At 46.8% G+C, this 27,525-nt stretch overlaps 1 protein-coding gene across 4 annotated transcripts in view; it reads left to right on the top strand.

Moving 5' to 3' along the window:
• The window catches only part of THADA (THADA armadillo repeat containing), a 314,473-nt gene that overhangs the window by 257,479 nt on the left and 29,469 nt on the right, over window positions 1-27,525 (top strand). For all 4 annotated transcript variants that reach the window (XM_067703121.1, XM_067703123.1, XM_067703125.1 and 1 more), the window contains 5 exons: window positions 607-986; window positions 1,536-1,654; window positions 2,026-2,098; window positions 6,421-6,574; window positions 10,186-10,317. In XM_067703121.1, the coding sequence (XP_067559222.1) occupies window positions 607-986; window positions 1,536-1,654; window positions 2,026-2,098; window positions 6,421-6,574; window positions 10,186-10,317 (858 nt within the window). The remainder of the gene's footprint in view (window positions 1-606; window positions 987-1,535; window positions 1,655-2,025; window positions 2,099-6,420; window positions 6,575-10,185; window positions 10,318-27,525) is intronic.

The following is a 27,525-nucleotide window of genomic DNA, read 5'->3' on the forward strand; positions in this document are numbered from 1 at the left end:
GGCTAGTTGAAGGAAGAAGGAGTGTTTCGCCTGGAGAAGACAGAGGGGATATAATAACTGTATTCAAATGCCTAAAGGGCTCAAAATGCAGAATTGGGCCACTGAGTGGAAACTCCAAAAAGAACTTTGTGGCAAATAGATCTATTAACAGTGGAACAGTCTGTCTTGTGAGCTCCAAATCACTGTAGGGTTCTACCAAGAGCCTCTGAGAAAAGGTGCTGTAGAGGGGATCTGAGCCCCTGAGGGAAGCGTGGACTAGATGTTCCTTTATCCTGCTCAGCTATGAGGCTTGAGGATTCAGGAGGTCACTGAGTTTATATTTATTGACTATTAGGGAGGGATGCCAGGAGCACATCTTCTGATAGGAATGCCTTCTGTCACTCTAGGGGGAAAATCATGAATTACCTAAATAGAAAGTGCTTCTGGGCCAGAAGTCTGAAGCTTAGTGGCCTAGGCACTTATTACATGCTTAGTGTGAAATCTACTCAGGAATGATGTCTGCTTGTCCCACCCAGGGTGTGCAGAGTCTTGTGTGTTCACCTATGTCCTTTTGTGGAAGTTTGAATAAAGTGATTGCCTCTTTTCCTTTGCTTTTTTGTTTTTTAGTTCTGGAGCATCTTGGCTTCTGGGAGGAAGTCAGAAGGATCATCTTGGCATCAGAGTTGATAACCGGATTCCCCTATACCTTCACGGTGCCAGGCCTGCCCCAGTACCTCCAGAGCCTCACCAAACTGGCCATCGCTGCAGTGTGGGCAGTAGCGGCCCAGGCTGGAGAGCAGGCAAGGGACGTTCCCATCTCCTTCTCTCAGCTGTTAGAGTCTTCCTTCCCTGAAGTGCGCCTGCTGACGCTGGAAGCCCTGTTGGAAAGGTTCTCAGCAGCAGCCTCGGGACTAGGAGAGAAGGGACTGCCGCCCTTGCTATGGAATACGGGAGGGACATTCTTGATGTTGGCTATGAAGGAAAGTCACCCAGAATGCCTCTGCAAGGTGAAGTCTCTGGTGTACTGACCACCCCTTTCCATTCCCCACAGTCTTTGGTGAGCCCACTGGAGTGATAAGGTCAGGAGGCAGGATCGGTTTTGGCATCTCCAGGATTGGAAGGAGATTCAGCATCCAAAGGGCAAGGACTCTCGCACGGTGCTTGGCATGGCTTCATGCATAAAAGAGCTCTGAGAAAAGTGTTTGATGATAATGGTATTGATGACAGAGATTAACCAAAGATAGCGATTGAGAGAGTAAGCAGTCTTTGCTGACATGGCTCTTTGGGGGCAGATGGTCACCTGGAAAGCATGATCAAAAGGAAAGGGCACTGACCTAGGAATATGGCATCTACCCTCTGATCCCAGTATGCCACTGCTCTAGACTATCTTGGTCTTGCAAAGCTATTAAGGGGGAAAAAAGAAGTCAGTGGGCGCTTTTTGAAAGATAGAGTCCCTTGTTGGTACAAATGATTATTATTTAGATTCTGCAGACTTTTCTGAGGTGTGTGTGTGTGTTTGTTTGTTTGTTTGTTTTCCATGGATCTGGCTCACACAGATACTGAAAATTCTCCATTGCATGGACCCCAGTGAGTGGCTTCCTCAGACAGAGCGCTGTGTCCATCTAACCCCAAAGGAGTTCTTGATCTGGACAATGGATATTGCTTCCAATGAAAGGTTTGCCTCCAGTGCTCCCTGTGCAAACTTGGTACAACACATGGTCCCATCAGTCAGTTATGTAATGAACTTGAGCATAGCCCAGCCTGTGTTCTAAGCCCAAGCAATAGAATGATGTCAGAGTTCCCCATTAGTTACCAAAAGGTAGTTGCTTCCGGAGGCATTTGTATAGCCACAAGGTAGAGATTTCTAGTAGTATTCACAGCCACATGGATTACAGACTACCTTTAAAAAGCATACGTATATAAAATGTTCGATTTTATTTATTTATGTATTTTCATATTTATTTATTGAAGTATAATTGACTTACAATATTATATTAGTTTCAGGGCGATTATATGTTTTGTGTGATTTCTGGCTGACTTTCCTAGGTCTGAAATACAAAGTGAAGCTCTGAGACTCGCCTCCAAAGTGATTGCCCACCACATGCAGACGTGTGAGGAGGTGAGGCTGATTTCCCCTGTTTTGGGGTCTAGATTTCTGTCCTCTGATTTCCCTGGAAGGTGTCAGTAAAAGTGAACTGTCCCACAGGCAGAATCTCTGTGGCATATGTGTGTAGCTTCTACAAAAATATCATTCGTGTTGGTTTTTCACTTTAGGTATAACTTGGGGAGAATTTTCTGAGCACCATGTTTGGCATTTCTTTTCTCTTGTTCTGGGCACATTTGATTTGAGTCCATGAGGGTAACACAACCTCCTTCCTCCAGGACATACGTGCATTTATGCCCAAACTCCTTGTTTTTTCCTGTTTTTCTCGCTAGACTCTTCATCTAATGAGGGAATGAGCAAGTCAGTTCCAAGGATTGCAAGTCACTAGGATTGCATCCTAGTCAACTATGTATGAAAATATATCGCTAAGGCTTAAATATCCCCCCCAAACGTGGTCCAGCTGGCTTTGCGTGGAGGCCCAGATGTGTCCCACCTGTCTTAGAACATGTCTTTGGGGGTGGGGTGGACCTAAAGTAATCAAGACAGCTTCCTGGGGAAGAAAAGGGAACCCTTCTACGCCGTTGGTGGGAATGTAAATTAGTGTAGCCACTGTGGAAAACAGTATGGAGGTTCCTTTAAAAACTGAAAATAGAGCTACCATATGATCCAGAAATCCCACTCCTGGGCATATATCCAGAAAAGATGAAAACTCTGATTTGAAAAGATACATGCACCCCAGTGTTCATAGCAACACTATTTACAATAGCCAAGACATGAAAACAACCCAAGTGCCTATCAACAGACAGTTGGCTTAAGGAGATGGGATATACACATACAATGGAATATTACTCAGCCATAAAAAAGAATGAAATAATGCCATTTGCAGCAACATGGATGAACCTAGAGAATATCATGCTAAGTGAAGTTAAGTCAGACAGAGAAAGACAAATATCATATGATATCCCTTATATGTAGAATCTAAAAAATAATACAAATGAATCTATATACAAAACAGAAACAGACTCACAGACATAGAAAACAAACTTATGGCTACCAAAGGGGAAAAGGAGGGTGGGAAAGGGATAAATTAGGAGTATGGGATTAACAGATACAAACTACTACATATAAAATAGATAAGCAACAAGGATTTACTATATAGCACAAGGAACTATATTCAGTATCTTGTAAAAACCTATAATGGAAAATAATCTGAAAAAATATATATATAACTGAATCACTTTGCTGTACACCTGAAACCACTGTAAGTATAGTTGAAGTAAATCAACCATACTTCAATTTAAAAAAAAAAAAAAACAGCTTCCTGGAACGATGCCTTAGGACAAATACTTGCATACTTAGGGGCATATGAGAAAGATGCCACCATCAGAGAATTATTATAAACAGAAGGCAGTCAATACCACAGTAAAATTACCTGAAGATCTTGGTTTCACATCACCACATTGTGATCGTGGCACCATAACATTGTGGATTCCTATTCCTATGCTCCAGCAGCCCTGAGAGAGGTACTGGGGGTACAAGGATGAAGACTGGAGGACAGTCTAACGAGAGAAAAGGAGCATTAGATCATGATATTAAATGATACTCTAGTAGGAAGGAGGCTGAGGGAAAGCAGAGGCCGGAGGGAGTGTTGGCAGAGCTGAGGAAGACGTCACATAGGAGATTGTTAAATTCAGAGAGCCTGGGGCTGGACAGAGAGAAGACCAGAGGGTGAGTACTAAGCAGATACACAGTTTCTCTGGGTCTGTCATTCGGAGGCAGGCCAAGGGGCCAGAGCCAGGTGGTCACTAGGAGATGCAAAAAGCTAAAAATAAAGTCATGTGTGTGTCTTGGGGAGGATAGGAGGAGAGTTTGTAGGAAGGGAGAGGATTTGCTTAAAAAAACTACAGCCTGGGGCGGGGGGTGGGGGGTGGGGAACAAGTTCTGAGAAAGTAGTCACAGGGCAGCCTAACAAGTCTGTCAAAAGACAGCGTTCTCATCTAAAGCCATATTTAACCAGTTGTCATGTGCATCTCCGAGGCACTGCTTGGTACTTGAATGAAGCGATATTTGAAGAATATTGGAAATTTTTCAGGGAGAGAAAAGTTAACAAGTCAGCAGCTTCCTCATGATCTAAGACACTGATCAGTTCAGTTCCGTAGATGCTCATAGATGATCAGAGGAGCCAGTAATCTCATTTTGAACATTTCAAGAGGCTTAGCTGATAGGGGAAGTAAAATTTATTTGCGACAATAATCCCCTTTCTAGAAAAAGAAAAGAACCAGAGTTTAAAAGATGGAAACAACCCAAATGTCCATCAACTGATTGATGAATGGGTAAATAAAATATGGTATATCTATATAATGGAATATTTTTCAGCCATAAAAAGTAATGAAGTACTGATACATACATCCTACAGCATGGATGAGCCCTGAAAACATGCTGAGTGAAAGAAGTCAGTCCCAAAAGACCACATATTGTATGATTCAATTTTTTAACCATTTTTTATTAAAGTATAGTTAATTTTGATTCAGTTTTTTATATATATATATACTTTTTCAGATTCTTTTCCATTATAAGTTACTACAAGATACTGAATATAGTTCCCTGTGCTATACAGTAAGTCCTTGTTGTTTATCTATTTTATATACAGTAGTGTGTATATGTTAATCCCAGACTCCTAATTTATCTCTCCCCTTGCCCATCCACCATCCCCTTTGGTTACTGTAAGTTTGATTTCTATGTCTGTGAGTCTATTTCTACTTTGTAGATAAGTTCATTTATACTATTTTTTTAGATTCCACATACAAGAGATATCATATGATATTTGTCTTTGTCTAACTTACTTCACTTAGTATGATAATCTCTAGGTCCATCCATGTTGCTGCAAATGGCATTATTTCATTCTTTTTTATGGCTGAGTAATAGTCCATTGTGTATATATGTCACGTCTTCTTTATCCATGGATAAAGTCGATGGATACTTAGGTTGCTTCCATGTCTTGGCTATTGTAAATAGTGCCACTGTGCACATTGGTGTAGCATGTGTCTTTTCCAATTAGAGTTTTCTCCGGATATATGCCCAGGAGTGGGATTGCAGGATCATATGGTAGTTCTAGTTTTAGTTTTTTAAGGAACCTCCAAAGTGTTCTCCATAGTGGCTGCACTAATTTAAATTCCCACCAACAGTGTAGGGGAGGGTTCCCTTTTCTCCACACCTGCTCCAGCATTTATTATTTGTAGACTTTTTAATGATGGCCATTCTTACTGGTATGAAATGATACCTCATTGTAGTTTTGGTTTGCATTTCTCTAATAATTAGTGGTTTTGAGCATCTTTTCATGTGCCTGTTGGCCATCTGTATGATTCAGTTTATATGAAATGTGCAGAACGGACAAATCCATAAAGACAGAAAGTAGATTAATGGTTTAGGGCTGGGCGAGGGGGAGCTGACAGGATGGGGATGATAACTAAAATATACAGGGCTGGGGCTTCCCTGGTGGTGCAGTGGTTGAGAGTCCGCCTGCTGATGCAGGGGACACGGGTTCGTGCCCCAGTCCAGGAAAATCCCACATGCCGTGGAGTGGCTGGGCCCATAAGCCATGGCCGCTGAGCCTGCGCGTCCGGAGCCTGTGCGCCTGTGCTCTGCAGTGGGAGAGGCCACAACAGTGAGAGGCCCGCGTACCGCCAAAAAAATAAAATAAAATAAAAAAGTATACAGGGCTTCTCTTTTTGGTGATGAAAATGTTCTAAAATTGACTGTGGTGATGGTTGTACACACATATCTGTGAATATACTAAAAATCATTGAATTATGTATTTAAATGGGTAAATTATATGGTATGTGAACTGTATCTCAATAAAGCTGTTACTGTAAAGAAACAACAATAGGACTTTGTTTAAACAATAATGTTAGTTAGGATGCTGCTTTAAATGTAACAGAAACTCAAAAATACAGTGGCTTAAACCAGAGAGAAGCAGTCCAAAGCAGATAGTGACATGACATTATTGGGCTCCCCGGCCCTTCTACCTTGTTGTTCCGCTGTCCTTAATAAGTGGCTTCCGTCTTCTGGTCCCAGATAGTTGCTCCAGCTCCCATCATCTTGTCCTTGTTCAACTAGCAGGACAGAGAAACCCAAGAAGTGAAGGTCACATATATTTCCTTACATATTACCTGAAATTGCACAGATACCACTTTTAATGGCATCCCATTAGTCAGAACTTAATCACGTTACTCCCCGATGCAAGGGAGCCTGGGAAACGCATATGTAGCTCATCCCTAATTCCACGTCTGCCCATGTCGCATCTTCTGAACTGCTGTATGTATACTTTGTACTTTTAGACCAGGGACTTGGTGGCCCCCAACCTGAAGCAGTGGGTTCAGTTGGTCCTCTCTTCTTGTGAAGATCATCTTCCCACCGAGTCCAGGCTGGCCGCTGCTGAAGTTCTCACCAGCACTGCACCATTTTTCCTCACCAACCCCCATCCCATTCTTGGTAAGTGCGCTGAGCCGCTGTTGGCTGGGGGGGCGGGGAGGTGTCCATCGTACCAAATGCACTAAAAGTGTGAATAGATGCTCTAGGTTAAAAAAAGAAGGGAAGATGAAAGATGACAGCGTACACCATACCTTTACATCTTTCAAAGATCTTCCCACCCTCTCACTCTCTTACTCTAATCACTTTTCACCAACAGCCTCTTTTTTTTTTTAATATAAATTTATTTATTTATTTTTATTTTTGGCTGCCTTGGGTCTTTGTTGCTGCACGCAGGCTTTTCTCTAGTTGCGGTGCGCGGGCTTCTCATTGGGTGGCTTCTCTTGTTGCAGAGCATGGGCTCTAGGCGCGCGGGGTTCAGTAGTTGTGGCACGCGGGCTCAGTAGTTGTGGCTTTCGGGCTCTAGAGCACAGGCTCAGTAGTTGTGGCACACGGGCTTAGTTGCTCTGCGGCATGTGAGATCTCCCCGGACCAGGGCTCGAACCCATGTCCCTTGCATTGGCAGGCGGATTCTTAACCACTGTGCCACCAGGGAAGCCCCACCAACAGCCACTTAATTGGCCTCTTTTCTTTCTCTCTTGTCCCCCAAGCCATTCTCCTTATGCTTCCAAAAGCCTCTGGGGTCTTTCTGAAATACAGATCTGAGCATTTTCTTCCACTGCTTAAAGCCTTTGAGTGGGTGCCCATTGCCTTCAGGATAAAACCTAAATGCTCTTTAGCCTGGCTCAGAAGGCCCTTCCTCTTCTGTGCCCTGCCTGCTTCTCCCTCCTCACTGGCCACCACTCCCCATGCATCATCAGCGGAGAACAGTTCTCTAAACAAACTGCTGCTCGACTGACTCCTGTTGGTCTTTCAAGACTCAGCCTAACCATCACCTCTTCCAGGAAGCCTATTGCAGTGACCTTGGTGAGAAATAAATGGGACAGAGTGAAGTGTGGCCTTGAGGAAGAAGAAAGGCCAGGCTCTAAGGCATTTAGGAAGTAGAATCAACAGGGCTTGGTGTTGAGGTTAATATAAAGGGAACATTCAAGGATGACTTCCAGGCTTCTGGCTTAAGTGACTAGGAAGACTGCTGGTTCCTTTCACTGAAAGTAGTTTTAAGTTAAGGCATCTTTGGACTTCCCTGGTGGTCCAGTGGTTAAGACTCTGAGCTTGCACTGCAGGGGGCACAGGTTCAATCCCTGGTTGGGGAAGATCCTGCATGCCGCGCAGCGTGGCCAAAAAATAAAATAAAAAAAGTTTAAGGCATCTTTGGGAAGTAAAGGTAGAGATATTTTGAAATCAAATAGATGTACAGCTCCAACCATATTCTCTACCTTCATGTCTCTTTCCTCACTGCCACCCCCTGTCCTTCAAGAGTTATAATTAGGAAAGAGCATCATATCAATGGTGGTTGAGAAAACCGAGCTTTAGGAAACCCAAAGGAATTGAAAAACCATAGGGGTTTTTGTTTTAACTTAAAAAAATTTTTTTTAATTGTAGTGTTTTGTTTTAAGCATAGGGTTTACTGAAAGGAAAACTCAGGACCCAAAGCCATGTCTGAGTCCTGGCCCTGCCCCCTCCTGCCATCTTACCCCCATATTAACCATGCTGAGATTCTCTTCCATCCATTATGGGAATTCTGTTTTTGTTCTCCTCTTCCATGCCCAGCCCTGGAGAATAAATCATGGTCCCTGCATCCGGGGAGCTTTCAGTGTAGTTGTGGAGAAAAGATTTACAGAATAAAGAAAAGAACTGCTTTTTCAGATGGTGGGATTCAAATTCTGAGTGTTATCGGAGTTCAGACCAATCAGGTGTCTCATGTCTCTGGATCTCTCAGATAAAGAGTTGTCTTTGGTATCTTCATACATCTTTCTTCTAAGTCAGCGGTCCCCAGCCTTTTTGGCACCAGGGACTGGTTCCGTGGAAGACAGTTTTTCCACGGACGGGGACGGGGTGGGGAGAGGGTTCAGGCGGTCATGCGAGCGGTGAGGCGGGGATGGGGAGCGGCTGATGCAGCTTCGCTTGCTCCCTTCCTGCTGTGCAGCCCGATTCCTAACAGGCCCCAGACCCGGGGGTGGGGACCCCTGTTCTAAGTGACTTTTAGGCATCTTTTCTATACCCAAAGGGGGACTGAAAGGGGACCTGCTACAATTTTGCTTTAATCATTGGACCCAGAGGAATAAGAGCAAAGGTTTATAAACTTTGGTGACACTTCTCAGGGAAGGTAATATCATTTTGCAGCACATCTTCTGGGTGACTTTGGCTGCTCTGACCCTGGTTCATAGCAGGAAAATGTGTGTGGAATAATGTAGAATTTCTGAGTAAAACTGAGTCCTGGGCAAAAGCCATTGGTTCATCATGAATTGCTGGAGCTGCTTAGGGCATCACAGGCAATGAGGAAGAAGGTCGGCAGTGGCTGGCGGCCTGCAAGAACATGAAAGACAGGCACAGAACTGAGAGGCAAAGGACATAAAGTGCATGGGGACAAGTCAAGGGCAGACCGAAGTCATTTAAGGAGAAAGAAAAATTGAAATGGACTAAAGAGGGAAGATTGATGAGGACCTTAGCGGTATAAGAAAATGTTAAGAAAGGGAAATTTGAAACCCTAGAGAACAATTAGAATGGATAGATTCTGAAAGACTGAGTAAAATTTAAAACCAGATTTATAACAGACAGGAGAGCACAAACCCCAGAGGGAGCCATTGCTGCTCTCAGTATGACTAGAGCATTGGTGGCTCTGATATTGGGCTCTCTGTGGACAGATGAGGGAGAGGGTGAGCTAAGGAGAGCTCTCAGGGCAGGGTTGGTTCCCCACTGAACATCAAGGGATGATGAGTGGTGGTCTTCCGTGGCAACCCACCCCACCTGGACAGTATGTGTCCCTCCTTTGAGGCCCTGCCCCCTCTCCCCTCACACAGTCCATCTCCCATTACGCCAGTCTCCTGGGACCTTTCCCTGTGGTGAGTCACAGCCACGTGTTTCCAGCCCTGCCTTCTCCTTACCTTGTGTTCTCCACTTGATGTCCCTTTCGGTTGCTCAGGGGCAGACACTGTCTGTTCCTGGTCTCTGGTCCCCAGCAGCACAATGCACAGGGACTTGATAGGGTCCCTGCCCAGGGGCAATGGCAGTCAGGTCGTGGGCCCTGCGTAGACGTGGCACAGGCTGGTGCCTTTATCATGGTTCTTTGCTTTTTTCAATTCTTGCCCCCCAAAGCATAATCTTGATTGAAACTTTGCTTTCAGAATTTATAAGCTGAAACAGTCACTCAAATTAACACTGGGCTAGTTTCCCCAAAGCACTCTTGATGCATAAAGTTTCATTCTGAGAAGCATGAGTCATTGACTAAGGCCCGTTGACAGCTGGGCCTTAGTCAGCCAAGGCCATACCTTCTAGGGGGCCTTGCCTGGGGCTGGTTGCCTCCAGAAGTGTTTCCTATTCAAAAGGACACTTTCAGACCTGTCCCCTTAGGGTCCTCTCTCTTCTGGCATTTATCTGACTCTCAAGTCTCCCTTCCTTGCAGTACCCACAAAAAAGAAGTAACTGTTGCTCATTCAATACTAGATGTGAAGCAGTATTTGTACCTGCTTGTAAGTTGCATCCTAGGTAATTTGATTTCTTTTTGACCGCCTTAGGACTGCAAGATACGCTTGCTCTCTGGAAACGTGTCCTCACCCTCCTGCAGAGTGAGGAGCAAGTAATCCGAGATGCAGCCACAGAAACCGTGATGACTGCCATGTCACAGGAAAACACTTGCCAGTCAACAGGTACCTCATTCTTATCTTTCTTCGATGCCTGATTGCTCTTGGCCAGGGGTTGGCACACTTTCTATAAAGGGCCAGAGAGTGAATATTTTAGGCTTTGTTGGCCATTCAGTCTCTGTCTCAACTCTGCCATTTTAGTGGGAAAGTAGCCATAAACAATAGGAAAACAAGTGTACGTGACTGTGTTCCGATAAAGCTTTATTTATAAAAACAGGTGGCTTCCCAGATTTGATTTGCTAACCACAGTTTGCTGACCCCTGCTCTAGGACGTCATAGAGAAAAATTGCTTTCAGAGGTAGAAGTGTAGTAAACAGTGCCTTTTGTTAGTTACATTGACATCCTTTTTAAATAAGGCCAAGTCTGGATTTTCTGTGTGGTTACATAATCCAGAGATCTAGATCCATCATTTTGCTCCTCTGTGCATTTCTACACATAAAAGAAACAGATGAGTGTCAGTCAAGTTGCTCCTCTTTGTGCCTTGGCTCCTCATTGGGTGGTGATGTTAACCCAGGGGGCAGGAGGGGAGTGGAAAGAGGAGCAGCCTAGGTGGGTAGTTCTGAGCTCATAGCCACTCAGTTCATAATATGAGCTGTTAGGGCCCTGGGCCCTAGTTATCTGTATGCAATGGCAAATGCTGTGGAAGCAAAAGGGAACTCCAGGCTGCAGGTGGAAAATGAGCTGCTGGGTGGAAGGGATGGGGCTAGGTGGAGTAGAAGCAAGGTCACACCTCTGGGCAAATGGCCGTGCGGGAGGGTGACCACTCTGGTGGACTTGGATTCCATGCACTTGGGGCTAGGTGTCAGGAAAGATCTCTGCGTCAGCCATCCCAAAGAGAAGTAAGAACACCATTTTGAGACAGGTGGTCACAGGCTGAGCAAAGACGTTTACCTTAATGGACAGCAGAATGGGAGGGGAAATAGCCATACAGTGTTGGTAACTGATTCGGGCCCCTCATTCCCATGGGTAGGGTTGTGGTCCCTGGAAGCTCCTCTTAGAATGTGCGAACATCCCCATACCTGAGTCCTCCGTTGTAATGGTCTGGGCACCTTTCTCTACATGTATGCAAGGAGCTGGTGTCTTAATAATCTCCCAGTAATACTACTCCAGGGCACATTTAGCCAGGATCAGCTTGGCCTCTCAGTGGGAAAACATTCAGATCGGTGCTGCGAGTGCTGTACTGGCAGCCTTCTCCCCATCCCTGTCCACATACCTAAAATTCTGCCATTAATGATTCACTCCTTTTTCCAATTGTGCATTTTCCTTAGAAGGACACACGGAGCACCGAGCAAGTGCTCAGTAAGCATTTGGTGGAACGTAACACTCACTAGACTTCTATAGGACCCTCTCACCAAAGATGGGAAAGATCACTTCATGGTGGAATTCATAAGTGGACTTCTTCCCTCCTAGTCTTGAGGGCTTTTGCCCTGCTACTTTTATTTCTTTCAGAATTTTTCCCAGTTCATTTATAGTAAAACTATATTACCATGTTCTCCCTCCTTCTGGTTTGAATTTTTTTCTCAAGAAATAGAAATCAGTAATTATATTTGGAGTGCCCTTTGCGTGTGAAATTCCATGTGTGAAAGCCTCTGAGGGAGTAAGTAATGTAAAAGCCTACTTGTCTATCTTTGTATTCCCTATCTTGGTCCATAAAAGAGAATCTGAGGTGTGAAAAGACAAGAATTCTGTAACAGCTAAACATAGTATGTTACCCTGGACCAGATCCTGTACCGGAGGGGTGAAAAGCCATACAGGAAATTATTAGAATAGCTGACAATATTGAAATATTGTCTATAGATTAAAATCAATATTAAATTTCATGAATTTGATAACCATACTATGGTTTTGTAAGAGAATATTTTTATTCTTAGGAAATACACAACTGAAATATTAAGGTGGAAAAGGGCACAACGCCTGCAACTTACTCTCAGATGGTTCAGAAAAAAATAAAACTGTGCGTATAAATAGTAAACACAGATAGGTAGTTGCTGTACTTGCATCTTTTCCATATGTTTAAAATTATTTGAAAATAAAATGTTTTTTAAAAAACCCAAGTCTACAACTAGAAAAGGCTAACACAGTATATATTGGTACACCATCTGGCTGGTTTATCAACTATTCCACCCCCCCAGTGTGACTCCTTTCTGCCTGCCCCCCACCTTTTTTTTTTTTTTAACTCATTTTGAGTGAATTTTTGCATCCGAAAAATCAAACCCAAGCCAGATACCTCCCATTCAGAGATCTCAGCAGCATGACGTCGCTGTGTGGGGATACTCATTCAGCGTGTCCCCGCGTGTTCTCTGTTCTGCCTGATAGCAGTGCTTAAACAGAATCTCTGTAATGCAGCGTGATTTTCTTAAGCAAAAAATGCACATCTTTCTGCTTTAGACTGAAAAGTAACTGACGATTGAGTATCACCACCTGATTTTTCACTTTAGTCAGAAGTTTAGCCAGCTGATTCATTAGAACAATATTGTCTTGTTTTGACATCTCTCAAGGATACCAAGCAGCTGATGGTAACTTTTCACATTCCTTCAGCGCACAGGGGTTTTGTAGCATACCCTGCTAATGGTTTGCTCTTTGGTGTTCCAAAGTCCATTATTACTACTGAGTCTTGAATACCTTGAAAATATGTGTCATTTCATTAATTTTGTCCTCAAATCAGTGGTTTAAAAAGTGCCACAGTAAAATAATAATATTAAATTATGTTAATATTTAATGTCTTCTTTGAGAAGACTAATTACTTCTCCTCCTAAGAAAGAAAGAAATCATGAGGACTCCTTGCCTCTGAGACCTCATCCTGTAAATGAGGGCTAGATGGGGAAGAAAGAGCTTTGTGCTCATACTGACAGCCTGCTGGGGACGTGGAGAAGATGGAGGTGCATTTTGATTGCGGGGTCTAGGGAGGTTCCTGAGAGTGGCGCTGGCCCAAAGGAAGGGATAAGTGGCACACAGATGAGAGCAGTTCAACACGGAAGGAAAAGCCGGAGCCAAACCTGGAGTTGGGGACAACTTGGGAGCTGATTGGGGAGCAGCAAGTGGACTTGTGTGGCCAGAACATAGGTTGAGGCTGGGGGGCGGAGCAGGAGGCAAAGCTAGAAAGGCGGGAGTGGCCACACTTGGGAGGGCTTTGAATGCCAAGCCAAGGACCTCCTCTCATAGGTGAAGGGAAGCTGGAGAGCTTTCAGACAGAGGAGTAGTGTTGCCAGGAACGTGGGTGTGAGGGGCTCTTTCTGGCAGCCGTGCGTGAGATGGATCGGGGTTGGGGGTGAGTCAGGAGATCAACTGGGAACTGGTAGCAAGAGTCCTTATGAGCCACCATCAGTGGTGATGGGCGGAGAGAGCATGGGGTAGACTCGAGAGGATTTGGGGGCTGTGCTTGTGGGCGGTGGGAGAGAAGGGAAAGCAGAGATGACCTCAAGGTTTCAAACCTGGGAGGTATCTAGGGGAAACACCTCGACACGCCTCTGGCACTGACAAAGCAGTTGAGCTATCGCGTTCCAGGAAGTGAAACTTCCTGGAATTGGGAAAGGCACTTAGAGACCACAAGTCACTGTGATCTGGGACAGAGTATTCCTTAGGCCTTGGAGAGATCGGCAGTGGAAACTGAGAGGGCAAAGGGGGACCTTTATCTGCTGGAGGAACAGAGTGCGCTGTCCGGCTCTGTCCTGCCCTCTCCAGCACACGGCGCAGTGCTCCTGGGAGCCCCCGGCAAGCCGTCACAGGGCAGCTGCTGGTGCTGGTAGCTCTGGCTAGAAACCATGGAAGAGGCAAGCATGAAACCAGTCGCTGTGCACACGGCTAGCTTTAGGTGGAGATTTGTGGTGTGAATTAGTTAATGATTCTGGAAGGTCCAGGGGAAATAACTCAGTGTTTAGATAACCCTTGTGAGGATGGATTTGTTGTTCACCTTCTTGCGTGCCGAGCTCTTCTGCTGTCCTCCTGCATGTGCGCCACTCAACATGGTCACCTGGAAGGTGGAACTCATGGGCTATTAACAGCCCTCTGAGCACCCCTGAGGCCGCTTCAGCTTTAGATGGGAGGAAGCCCCAGCAGCGGGACCCTCCCTGCCCCTCCCCTCCCCTCTATGCCAGTCACAGCATGCCAAGAGGGACAGAAGAAATGGCACATCTGGGGCTCAAGAGGAGGGCATTGAAGTTCACAGCCAGGAAGAGACAGTGTATGGGCAGGACTCCAGGTGGGGCTCCACCTCTCTCCTGCCCCTGCTCTGACTTGACTTCAAGCCTCGAAATGCTCTGGAAAGAGCTCTCGTTTCAAGAGCAGGAGACACTCAAGGCCGTAGCTCGGCCGCTGCCACTTCCCTGGGCTCTCCCACTTCTGCCTGAGCAGCTCGCTCACATCTGTCTTATAGACTCACATATCAGGATTTCACATCAGAACTCTTTTGAACAAGGGCTTCCGTGTGAGGGAAGAAACCAGCCTGGACACTATTTAAATTTAAATCACTAGCTTTGTGTGATTCTCAAGTGAGGCAGACAGAGTTCTGGGTGGAAGCAACAGGAGAGGCCCCTGTGAAGGTATGAATTTTAACAGCCTGTTTAGGAGGAGGAGAGGATTAAAAAGCACCTTTAAAAAAAGCAACCCACCCAAAGGTCTAGAAGATGGCCAGAATTCAGCAATTCGGGGTTATTCTCTAGCCTTTTTTTTTTTAATTGTAATTGAAGTATAGTTGATTTATAATGTTGTGTTAATTACTGCTGCACAGCAAAATGATTATCGAGTTATAATACATATATTCTTTTCCATTATGGTTTATCACAGGATACTGAATATCGTTCCCTGTGCTGTACAGTAGGACCTTGTTGTTTATCCATCCTATATGTAACAGTTGGCATCTGCATAGCCTCTCTTTTATGTAGAACCCTTTGTCTCTGTTACAGGGTCTCTCTTGGGTCTAACTCGATAGGCTAGTGTCAGACTTGAGGACTCCAGAGTAAGAGGATGGAAGGCTCTGACCTGAGGGGTCCCGCAGAGATGGCTCAATCTGGAGGCCCTCGGGCGGAACCCTGGTGCTCACCTTGCAGAGCTGGGGGCTCTCTGGGCAGGAGATGGGTGGGAGCTGTTAGCCTTCTGAAGCCCCTTCCTCCGGCACCGCACCCTCTCCAGCTCAGGATCTCCCTCCCTCCCTCCTCTTCCAGCTTCATCCAGCATTTGCCGCCTGATTCAGGAGGCCTCCTCCCTTTCCCCGTTTCCGTTTATGAGATTCAAAGAAAGTTTCTGATACCCAACAGTCGCTTTAGTTGTTGCAGGATAAGAAAGAGAAGCCAGTTAACAAGGAATTTTAAGGGGGGCCCAGACCTCAAATCACTGTCAGTGTTTAGGTTCAAGAAGGATGACTTCTTGGTAGAAACTTTTTTATTTAGCTATAATTGACATAAAAGGTAGAAACTTTCTAATGAAGAGAATGTAAAAGACTTTTAAGAAAGAAAGAGAGACAGATACAGCAGGGGAGAGAGAAGCGAGCGCACATGTCCTCACATGTGTGAGCGATGGGTGGTTCTTTTCCTTGGAGTACTGGCTCCAGGGAGTTCCGATCCCTCCCTCCCACCACACCCCCACACACAAAAAAATCATAAAACTTCTGCTCATTCTGCCAGATACAAATGTTTAGTGGTGACACATTAAATCCCACCTTCTCTACAATGGCCCTACCCTCCAGGCTCTCTCGTTTTCCTGAACCCCTGCAGCATTTGGTTATAAATAGCCCTTGATTTTCTACTCTTTTATTATTTTCTCCATCATATACTTTATTTAGTTTATCTTCCCAACTATCCTGTGAGCTTAGAGACTGTCTTCTATTAGGTACACAGTAGGTGCTCAATGGGCATTGATGGGCTGATCTTCCACCACAGTAGGCCACCTAACAGTCAGTAATAGTCTGTCAGTCCCGAGTTCCCCAAGGAGATTAGAGAGCCCCTTAAACACCAAAGCTCCGTAACAGGCAGACTGACCCTCCCGGCTAGAGCTGGCCCAAGGGGCCGTGGTGTTCATTGATTCGGACAAAGTGAGCGACTCACTGTATGGGGCTTGTGGGATAAGAGCCGGTAGCTCTCCCTTACTATTTGGTCCTTCCTCACTCATACCACTCGGGTCTGAGTCTCAGACTGCAGGGCCAGAGAGCCAGCCCGGGGCTGTGGGCCGCGGCCCTGGGGTAACCAGGAGACACTGCAGGAGCCTCCATGCTCTGCACCAGGACCCACAGAGACTCTGGAATAGTGAGGGAGCTTAGCAGGAAGGCGGAAGAGGGGAAGCAGGAGCAAAATGTAGCAAAATTGAGACTAGAGGTTAGAGAACAGGGCAGGAGGCAGGTGGCATTGTGGGGCTAAGTGGAAACAGTCATATAGCGGGGCAAGATGAAGAAGAAGAGAGCAGACACCTGGTCAGTTTCCCCCCAGGTGTATTCCTCCCTCTGCCACACACACCCCACCTCTCACACAGACACACACCCCGTCATCACCACACAGAGCCCAAGGGACAGCATGAGAGTGTGAACACAGCTCCCACGCTCCAGCCCTTGACCAAGCAGGGAGGGAGGTCGGGTCACTGTGGCATTACACAGCGGCCCCGTCAGCAAAGCCCCAGGCCTGTGGGCTTCATGCTGAGTTGCAGATGGTTGCATCACCGGAACCTCCAGAGCTGCCCACCAAGTCCTCCTGCTGCACCAGCCACGTGCCCAGCGGAAGGCCCTGCGCTTTTCCCAGTTCCTGCAAGTTCGCAGGGTCAGGTCCTCCAGGTCTGGCCTCAGTCCTCCCTCTGCCTTCCGATAGCTTCTTTCCTAATCTGCTCAGATACACTGTCTCCAAGGTGTCTTTTCTGTTCAGAGGTACCAGAGCCTGGCCCCAGCCTCCATTTTAGACGGCCTTTAAGCTCCGTGAGTATAATCTCATGGGCATGTACCAAGTACCTTTTTCTGGAGAAGAGTGACCACCACACTAGAATTCCCCTCATAACTGCCTCCAAGCCTGACCTAAATGCCCCTGGGGACAAGCTAAACCTACTTGCCTCTCATTTCTTTGTGCCTATTTTTAAATTCTAAATTGTTTTCTCACTCCTCTTACTCTTACCTAGATAAACCACAGGTTTTTCTTTTACTACTTAAGTATGAGGCAAAAAGTGGTGACATCACGCATATTCATTCATTCATTCATTCAACAAGTATTTACAAAGTGTCTGTCCACAAGGCTTGTTTAATGTGCTAGTTCAAGCCACAGCATCTCTCACCTGGACTTCTGCGAAAACCTCCAGCCTGCTTTTCCTGCCTCTGCTCCAGTCTGCCTGCAGTCCAGTCCCTGTAGCTGTTGAAGGGCCTTTCTTAGGGAATAGATCTGACGATGTTGCTCTCCTCCTCAGACCTCTCCCTTGGCTTCCCTTCTTTCTCAGAGTAAAACTCAACTCCTGAAGTAACAGATAAAGCCCTCCCGACCTTTCCCCGGCCTCTCTCTCCAGCCTCATCCCCTGCTACGCCCTCTCCCTCTCTCTCGGCTCCAGCACTCCAGCCTTTTTTGGGGTTCTCCAGCTCACCAAGCCTCAGGGGCTTTGCACTAGCTGGGCCTGCTGCTTGGAATGGTCTCCCCTGGTCCCACCCAGCTGCCTCCTTGTCATTTCAAATCTCAGCTTCAGTGTCATGTCCATAGAAACGACTTGACCACCCAGTTTACAGTAGCTGCTCATTTACTATTACTTTACCCTGCTGGTTTCATTCTCTGCATAATCCTTTGACAACTTATTATTTTACTGTTTATTTAATTCGTTATTTGTCTCCCTCCACCAGAATAAAAATTCCAGGAATGTAGGACTTTTGTCTGCTTTGCTCATTACTGTTTTCCCAGAACCTGGTACATAATGCTCAACAGAAATCACTATTGGATGATCAACAGAATGAAGGAATGGGGGCATGTATCAATCGCAGTAGTTAAACCCAACAGAGATTAGTGTTTTTAGAAACGACCGAAGGCAGAAGAGGTGGAGCTGTGTGGATTCTTTGCTGTGAAATTGCCCAGAGGTGGTGGATCCTTGTTAGGGCGGGTTAAATCAGCTCCCTTAGGCCCACCTCCTCCCAGAGACCCTAATTCAGCCAGGAGCTGACTGAGCATCTACTCAGGCAAGGCCACAGTGGTGGGTCCTAGACTAACTCCCCCTCTCCCTTCCATTCCTTCCTGTCCCTGCTGGATGGAATTTCTTGAGCAAGGGTTTCATCCACGGGGGCCCCTGGGTCTAGCATGGGGCTGGCCCTGGGAAGTGCCCAGCCGAGGAAAACCTTTCAGTTGTTCATCATGCCCTGGTCAGGGGGCTGGGACCAGTGCCGAATGAGTCCATCTGGAAGGCAAAGGTTGGTGGCTGCAACTCTGAGAATGGGGGCCCCTTCCTCCTGGGGCCCTTGCCTCACTGTCTCTTCCCCACTCTGTGTAGGCCGGGGCAGGGTAGGGGGAAGGAGAACATTTCCCTCTGGAGGCTCCTGCTTCATTTTACCTCTTTTGATCCTCACAGCCACTCTATGAGATATTTTACTATCTTCTCCATTTTAAATATGGATAACCTGGAATTCAGAGAATTGTTGTTGTTTTTGTTTGGTGGTTTGGTTTGGTTTGGTTTGGTTTTAGGCTGCACTGTGTGGTATGTGGGATCTTAGTTCCCCGACCAGGGATAGAACCCGTGCCCCCTGCATTGGGAATGCAGAGTCCTCACTACTAGACCACCAGGGAAGGCCTCTGAAATTCAAAGAGTTGAAGTAGCAGACCCCAGGTCTTGTGGGAGATGAGTGTCAAGCTGGACTTGGAGCTCAGGTTCCTGTGGTGACAAAGGCTTTGCACTTTCAATGCCACCCAGCCTCTACGTTTGCAACCCAGGAGTTAATAGAAAGGGGACATTGAGGGTCTTCTAAACTATGCTGTGTTTAAAAAGGAGACACTGAAATCATAACCCAAGAAAATGGATTGGAGACCCAAGAGTTCAGATACACAGAACTTGTCCTGAAGAAGGGAATAGAAGTTGCCGCGGCTGGGACAGTTGCAGCCGGAAGTGACAGGAGGTCCTGTGTGAAGGCTGAGTGTGTCCCCATTTTCCAGTCCTTCCTAGAGAAAGAGAATCACACGACCTGGGGGTTTTAGAGCCTCTACTTTATAGATGGGGAAACTGAAGTCCAGGAAAGGTAATTGATTTCCCCAGTGTAACATAATTAGTGGGGAAATGAGGCCTAAAACACAGGCCCCCTGAGACACAGAACAGTACTTCTCTCTACTGCTCCCCAAGCCTCGACTTACAGAAAGGAAGTGACAGAAATGTCGGGTGCCCACTGAGAATAATCCAGACTCCTGGGTTGGAAAGAGCCCATCGGGGGTGAGATCGGTGCTGTGGGGTAAGGCAGATTCCCTGGAAGAGACGGCTTGGAGGAACTCCATCATCACAGGGGTGGGAAGAACAGAGTGTTCTATGAAACCAGGCATCTCCCAGCAATAAAACCACACCCTGCAGTCAGCCCTGAAATTCCACGGCCTTGCTCCCTTCCGGGCCTTCTCCCAGGGCCATCTGAATGTCCATCTGTATCGTTAGTAGGGTTCCAGGGGAGGAAGCACAAGAAGTTAGGAATTGTGATTCTAACTCCCAAGCAGACCCCTGGCATTGCCTGGGCAGAGAGCACGGGAAAATGGCTGTTGAAGGAAAGTAGCCAAGTAGGAATTAGTTCTCTATTTTCTCATTTATTCCTTCAAAACTAGGTTGCTTGATCAAGGCAGGAGCCCCCCACCCCAGCTTCAGTGGACTAACCTAGCGGAGCCCCAGTTACCATGTACCCAGCGCCCTTCCCATCAGTTGCTGTCCCAGGAAGCCTGGGCCCATAACGTTCACCTGCATCTCAGCGAGTGTGTCACTGGCAGCCGGCCCACCTGATGTGCAGAAGTGGATGCAAACTAATGCTCCTGTTAAATCTGGGAGCAGGTTGCCGCCTCCACGGAGTTCCCCTGCCTGGGCCTGGTCGCTAGGGTGATGGGATTGTTTACATGGCCTCCCAGTGACTAAGCCTCAGAGAGACAACAACAGGCTCCTCTCAAGGAAATGAGGGTCATCTCTGCATCATTTTGCCTCCCCTGTTGCTGCTCGTGTTCCCTGGGTCCAAGGTGATGGCCCCACTGGTGACGGTGAGCCCACAGCCTGGGGCTAAGGCCATCTGGCGCTGGCGTGGCTGCAGGGTTTCATCTTCCCACTTCATCAGGACGAGCCCAGTGCCCAGTGATCCTCATTCCCCTGCTCGTGGCCTCAACTCTCCTCTCCTGTGCTTTCCTTTCTGACCTCAGGAGCTGCCACTTTCCCCCGAGAGGCTGTGTCAGGATGTGCACTAGTGTGAGCAGTCTTCCCTTTTGAACATAAGCCAGTTTCAAGAGTTGGGGTCACTTCTCTGTCAGGGATGAGCAGAGATGGGCCCCCATCCCCATTTACCCCTGGGCTGGTTAGGATGACTGAGGCCAGCAGCTGGTCAGCAGCACCCCCAGGCCCCCAGCTTCGGGCCTGACTCCCACTCCCTCCATCCACACCTGTCATTGGCACTGACCCATGCCCTTCCCCGCTGAGTCCACTCACCTACAGACCTGCCAGAGGACTGATCACCTTCGTCCAGCCCCAGCAACCAAAGCATCGTCAAACCCGGACTCTTACAACATAGCTACTGCCTGAGAAATCACATCTGGCCACCACACTAGCCCCTCATTCTTCAGCATCCTGTCAGAGACCTGTAAGGCCCTCATCTTGCCCACGAAACCCTCCAACCCTGTTCTCAAGTCTCTCAGAGTGATAGCCTGGGCTTCCTCGTTCCTACTGCTCTTTTTTGACTACAGGAATCCACACAGCAGGAGCTAAAATAGACAGAACAGAAGGGGAGGTGCTCTGACGGTGACAGCATCGCAGGGAGTTTTTTTATCCGTGTGCATGTGGTGTGTGTGTGTGTACATTTAGATAATGTGTAGGTTTGTGTGCTATAAATCCATATGCCTTCCAGGGTGGAGAATACACAGAAACACTTTGGATGTGAGTGTACAGAGGGGTGTTCTGAGGAGAGTAGGATTTTAGGAGAATACGCTCCGGCCAGTTTACTGATGTGCCAGGATTAAGGAAGGTAAGAAATGTTCCCCACAACATCGAAATGAGGAACTCCGCACTGTAGTTCAGTAATTCAGCTTTTTCAAAGTGGTTTCTTGTGAGGCTCGTCCATAGGAGCAAAGGCAGAGAGCATCAGGTGAGAACAGAGACAAAGGTTGGCCTTGCCAGCGGCTCACCTCCTCTGTCTCTTCCCCTCTCTCTCTCTCTCTCTCTCTCTCTCTCTCTCTCACATGCTATTTCCCTCTTCACCCTCCCCCCACCTCCAGCTGAAGTACTCAAGTTACAGGAGTACAATTAAGGATCTTACTTTGGGGCCTATCTTGAAATGGACTTTCTGAAGTATTTTCTTGGGGTTTCAGACATGAGACAGCTGGTGTTTTAGCCTGGGTATAGATTTGGCACCTGTAACAGACCCAAGTGAAAAGTGGCCTAAATGAGTTAGTGGCTTGTCTCTCCGTCCTCACACAAAGGCATAGTGGACAGCTGTGATGCTCTACAATCACCAGGGACCCCCAGCTCCTTTCTTGGTGTGCTGCCGTTTTCGTATCCACAAGCCTGTGAGCGGGAGGGACGGAGGGGAGTGACATGTGCCACTTCCACTGGTGCCTCATCAGCCAGCACTTAGTCGTGTGCCACACAGCTCGGCATAGGAGGCTCGGAAAGATGGTGTGTGCAGCTAGAAGGTCTATTTCTATGTAAGGAGGGAGAAATTGATTTGGGGAGATTCATGTCTTGCCATTTCCCATCTTCTTTTTTTCACACAGGTACTAATTACTGAGTTCCTGGCAAGTTCTGGTTGCTTGCTAATAGCTAGGGACTCAGACATAACTAAGATAGAGCCTCTGGCCTTAAGCTGTTGGGAGTTTACCCTCTCAGGTGTTATTTTACCTAAACTCAAGAGGTTTCCCTTCATTTGCATCCAAATTATTTCTTTTAGCAACTCATATGGCCAATTTTGAAAGAAAAGGAGGTAATCAATAATCAACACTAAGAATTTTAATCTAAAATTTCTCACTGACTTGATAAGTTTAGTTGCTTATGTCTATTACATTTCTTGGGAACACACATCATCCAAACTGCAAATAAACTTTAGTAGGAAACAAGATTGCAAGCCTTGCAATGGTATTACCCATAGCCAGAGTTTACTAGAAAGATATCTCTTTAATGGGGAGACCACACTTAGAAGAGACCCAAGAATGGGGGAACGTAGAGAGTCCCAAGGTCATCTCTTTACATACACCTTGCCTGTTCCCTCTGTGCTTTTGACCATATTGGTCTTGTGCCTGGTATGTCCTTATCTACTGACATTAACAGTACTGATTCTACAAGGCCCAGCCCCAGGCCTTCCTTTCCCACAAAGCCTTCCAGGCCTTTTTGTTCTCTTTCCTTTTGTCAGACCCACACTGTTAAGGTCATATATTGCTTCTTTCTTTCTTTCTTTCTTTCTTTTTTTGCGGCACAGGGGCCTCTCACTGTTGTGGCCTCTCCCGTTGCGGAGCACAGGCTCCGGACGCTCAGGCTCAGTGGCCATGGCTCACGGGCCCAGCCGCTCCGCGGCATGTGGGATCTTCCCCGACCGGGGCACGAACCCGTGTCCTCTGCATCGGCAGGCGGACTCTCAACCACTGCGCCACCAGGGAAGCCTGGCAGGCGGATTCTTAACCACTGAGCCACCAGGGAAGCCCATATATTGTTTCTTGGTTACGATCCCACCCACACCATAAACTTGTTAAGGGCAGGCGTCTCCATCAGAGCAAAGCTGGGCATGTAAAATTCTCAAGTGGCTCATGTCGGGCTGACGTACTGTCCTGAAGCATGTTTTATTTGAGAGGTAAATGTAGACACAAGGTTTGAGGCGGGCTGCTCTCCCTAGGTCAGAGTCCCCTGCCCAGCTTCACGGCAAGTCCAAGAGTCCCCAAAGATCCAAAGCTGGGCCTTTAGATTGGGATGGATTGGCAGGGGCTCCTCAAGCAATCTTGTCTGGTTATACTAGAAAATGAAATTTTCTTCATCTTTTAAAAGCCTGTCATAGAACATAGTGGTTGTGCTTCAGAGTCACCAGTGTGTTAATTTTTTTTCAAAAGCAAAAGAAAAGTCAGCTTCTTACCCTCTCCTCCTCCTTAATCCGTTCCAAATGAGAGCTTCGAGGAGGAAAACTCCCAGGACCTGCTCTGTTAAGCAAATTGGTTTCTGCTGTGGAGTGGGGCTGGGCTGGGGAATGGAGTTAGGAAAATATATGGAACCTGACATAAAAGATTTGGTTTGTGTTTGGAAAAGGATTCAGGTTGTTTTCAGGTTTTGAGTTACAGCTCGGGTGCGTTTGAAGAAGCAGAATTGAGCGGCACCTTGACCCACAGCCTTTGCGGGCTTTTCATGCAGCTCCTCCTGCCTCGGCCAGTCCCCGTTCAAGATGCCTGGCTTGGCAGGCTGGCTGGGAAACCTTCCTTCATAAGTAACTCCCCAGGGGGGGACAGGAGTAATAACAGACTTTAAGTGGGAGCTGAACTTCCTTAAGCACTTAGGAAAGGCCATGCCTAAGTCTGGCCCTGGAACTCGCCTTACCAAGGCACACACGTGCTCTTCAAGTTTTCAGTTTGGTTCCTCTAACTTTATTATTTCTCTAACCTCTCTAACCAGCAGGCTCTGATTGTGAGCCTGTTTTTATTTTTCACACTCTCTTTTTATACTTTGAAACTGTGGTTATAAAATATACATCAGAAATGTTGGCTCTGCACCCACAAGACCCAGGAGGCTGTCCAGATGCACAGTGACAGAGCCACCCCGACCCCTGGCCTTTCAGGGAGGGGCGGGGGCTTGGTGGGGGGACAGCGGTGGCTGGTAACAGACTAGTCCAACCAGGAGCAGAATTCTGGCCAAGTATTCTAGATGTGACTCTGAGAAATTGGCAGGAATATTTTTCTGGGGGCTCCCCAAACACACAATGAGGGGCAGAACCCTCGGAAGCAGAAGTCCCAGTTTCAGGCAAAAGGTTCATTCGTTTCCATGTGGACAGTTCTCCTGGCCCCCATCTTCCTCACCATCCACACAGGAGGTGTGAGCCGCAAGGCACTTAGGTAAAAACAGTACCAAAAAGCAGCCTTGTTTCATTCACCACCGTTTGCCGGAAATGGTTGTCACGTTCTTGTCACTATAGAACTCAGAGGCTGGGCCCAAGAAATCTTCCCAAGTGCTGGCCTTCCCATGTTCTACTCGACCCAGTTCCAACCCCTCCTTTCATCCTCTTGCCATCTCTTTTTTCCCCAAGTTCCTCCCTGCCTTGCCCTTCCTCCAACCAGAAAATATGTAGGACTCTCCTGACATTGTTTCTACCTTCACTCCAAACAGCACTGGGTCTTTTGAACAGAGTTGTCCATAAATCTTAGATTGCTTTTCATCTTTGAAAAAGCCGCTTCTATCAGCAAGTCATTATTCACATGTCAGGGGCAGGGAAAAGTTCACCAAATTTCAAACTTCTATTTCTTTTCACTCCAGTTGACATCTACTCCCCAGAAACCACAGAAATTTTTAAAAAATCAGTCCCAATAGGCAAGGTGCCCCATGACATAGCCTGCTAGAACCAGGGCCAGGCACCTGGGTATGAAGGAGGGCCGGGGACGGGAGAGTGAGCGTGGGTTTGCCTGGATGGGAGTTGACTGGCTCTCACCCATGGGGGAAGATTACTTCAGATTCTCGGAGAATTAAAAACCCACTGGCCTCACTTTAGAGTGGTGGATTTGGGGAGACAGGTGATATTTATAATGAAAGGCTCAACTTAGCCATGACTGTAAATTACAAATAGGGAATCTAGTATAATACAGCTAATGGGCTAGAATATACTTCACTTCCATGTTATACCAGCTAAAGGAGAGGTGAAGGGAGAGTTGGAGCAGATGGGAAGAGAAAGGAGGAAGGGGGCATGGGGGCAGAGAAGCCAACTCCACTCTAGGACGTGGCTCTTTCGGTCTTTCTGCTTTGCATTCTTCAGCACATTGACTTGACCTCGGTGCTTGTTCACATGGTTACAAGATGGTGTTTGCACGTCCAGAGAGCACCTCAACATTCTAGGTAGGAAGGAAGGGGCAAGAACATACAGTTTTCTTATCACAGAGGTTCTTTTTATTCAGGAAGAAAAAATGTCCCCAGCTCCCCCCGACCCCAGCAGCTATCTCTTGTCTCCTTTACTAGCTCTGGGTACATGGCCATCTCAGCTACCAAGGTAGGCTGAGAGAGGAAGAGTCATGCAAAGGAAAATGAGATGGGGCTAGACGCATCACCTGGAGCTGATGCATCACCTCCCACAACAGAATGGGACTTCTGTTAGCAAAGAAGTGGGGGGGCTGATGGGTGGGCTCTAGGTGAGGGCTCAGTGTGCTCCCAGGAAGCACCATGACATATTAGGGAACTATAAGCAGTGCAGCATGAGCGTGTGAGTGGGATGGCAGAAGAACAAGAACCGAAACTGGAGAGGTGAGGGCCGGATCTTCAAAGGCCTAGAATGCCCTGCTGACGGCTTGGCTCTCTATGGGAGCCTTCCCAGGTTCTAAGTAGGAAATTGAGATGGTTATGAACATTACCCAGAAGAGGGGAGGGGGCGCCAGTGCCCTCTAAAGCAGTGGTTTTCGCACTTCACTGTGTACACAGATGACCTGAGGATCTTGTGAAAATCAGCTTCTGATTCAGTAGGTCTAGGGAGGGCATGAGATTCCCCATTTCTCACAGACTCCCAGGGGATGTTGATGCGGCTCAAGAGACCATACTCAGAGCCGCAAGACCCGAAAGGATTACTCTTGAAAAGAAATGTCCAGATGTGTTTGTTAAGCATTTTTAACATAACTGCTAATGTAACTGAAAAAAAGGAATTGACTGAAATCATTAAGGGAAAAAAGACAATTACTCTTTCTTTTTTTTTTTTTTTTAAATTTTCTTTCTTTTTTTTTTGGCTGCATTGGGTCTTAGTTGCGGGATCTTTGTTGAGCATGTGGGATCTTTCATTGTGGCGTGGGCTCTTCATTGTGGTGTGCGGGCTTCCCTCTAGTTGTGGCGTGTGGATTTTCTCTCTCTAGTTGTAGCGCTCAGGCTCCAGGGCGCGTGGGCTCTGTAGTTGTGGCGTAAGGGCTTAGTTGCTCCGTGGCATGTGGGATCTTAGTTCCCCAACCAGGAATCGAACCCACATCCCCTGCATTGGAAGGCAGATCCTTTACCACTGTACCACCAAGGAAGTACCAAGACAATTACTCTTATTTTTTTTTTAATATTTGTAGTTTTACGTAGGATGCACCTTGACATTTTCTACTGTATTTCAATTAAGACAGTTAATCTTGGATTGAGTTTTCCCCTACCAGAAAGGCAACATCTGATGTAATTTTTAGAAATCCGATGTCTAAATGTAACAGAAAAACCAAACCAACCATGATTTGAACACAGTGGAAGTTCCTCTCTTTCTTGGGTTAAAGTGATCCCTGAGGAGTTGTCGAGGCTGATTGGCAGCTCTCAGTCATGAGGGACCCAGGCCCCAGGCTGCCTCTTTCTTTCTGCTTCCCTCTCCTAGCATGTGGCTTCCATCCTCAAGGTCACCTCTTGGTCCCAGATGGCTGCTGGAAGCCTCAGCTGTCCCATCCTCATTGCAGATGAGAAGAAAGGAAAGAAAGAAGAGCAGTAAGAGCTCATTGGCCACAAATTGATAACATGGCCATATTTAGCTGCAAGGTGGGCAGAGAAACGTGTTCTTTTGGCCTGGGCGTATTACCTAGTGTTCTTTTACCAAGGGAGAAGGGAGTACCTCTAGCTGTGTCACTTTGATGCAGGAGATACATCAAAAATGACATGGAATGGTTGAAAATAAAGGGATGAACAAAACTATTCAGGCAGACGTCAACCAAAAGAAAGCAAGGGTGGCAATAGTAATACTAGGCAAACTAAAATTTCGACAAAAAGTAGGAAGATGGACAGAAAGGGACACATTGGATAATAAAACGTGTAGTCTACCAAGAAGATATAGCAGGCATAAACCTTTATATATCAGGCAAAATAGAATCACAGTATACATTCCCCCCAAAAAAGACACACTATCAGAAATATTAGGGGGAAAAATTGTTAAAATTACAA

The sequence above is a fragment of the Pseudorca crassidens genome, chromosome 14, assembly GCF_039906515.1.
Source record: "Pseudorca crassidens isolate mPseCra1 chromosome 14, mPseCra1.hap1, whole genome shotgun sequence".
Taxonomy (NCBI): Eukaryota; Metazoa; Chordata; class Mammalia; order Artiodactyla; family Delphinidae; genus Pseudorca; species Pseudorca crassidens.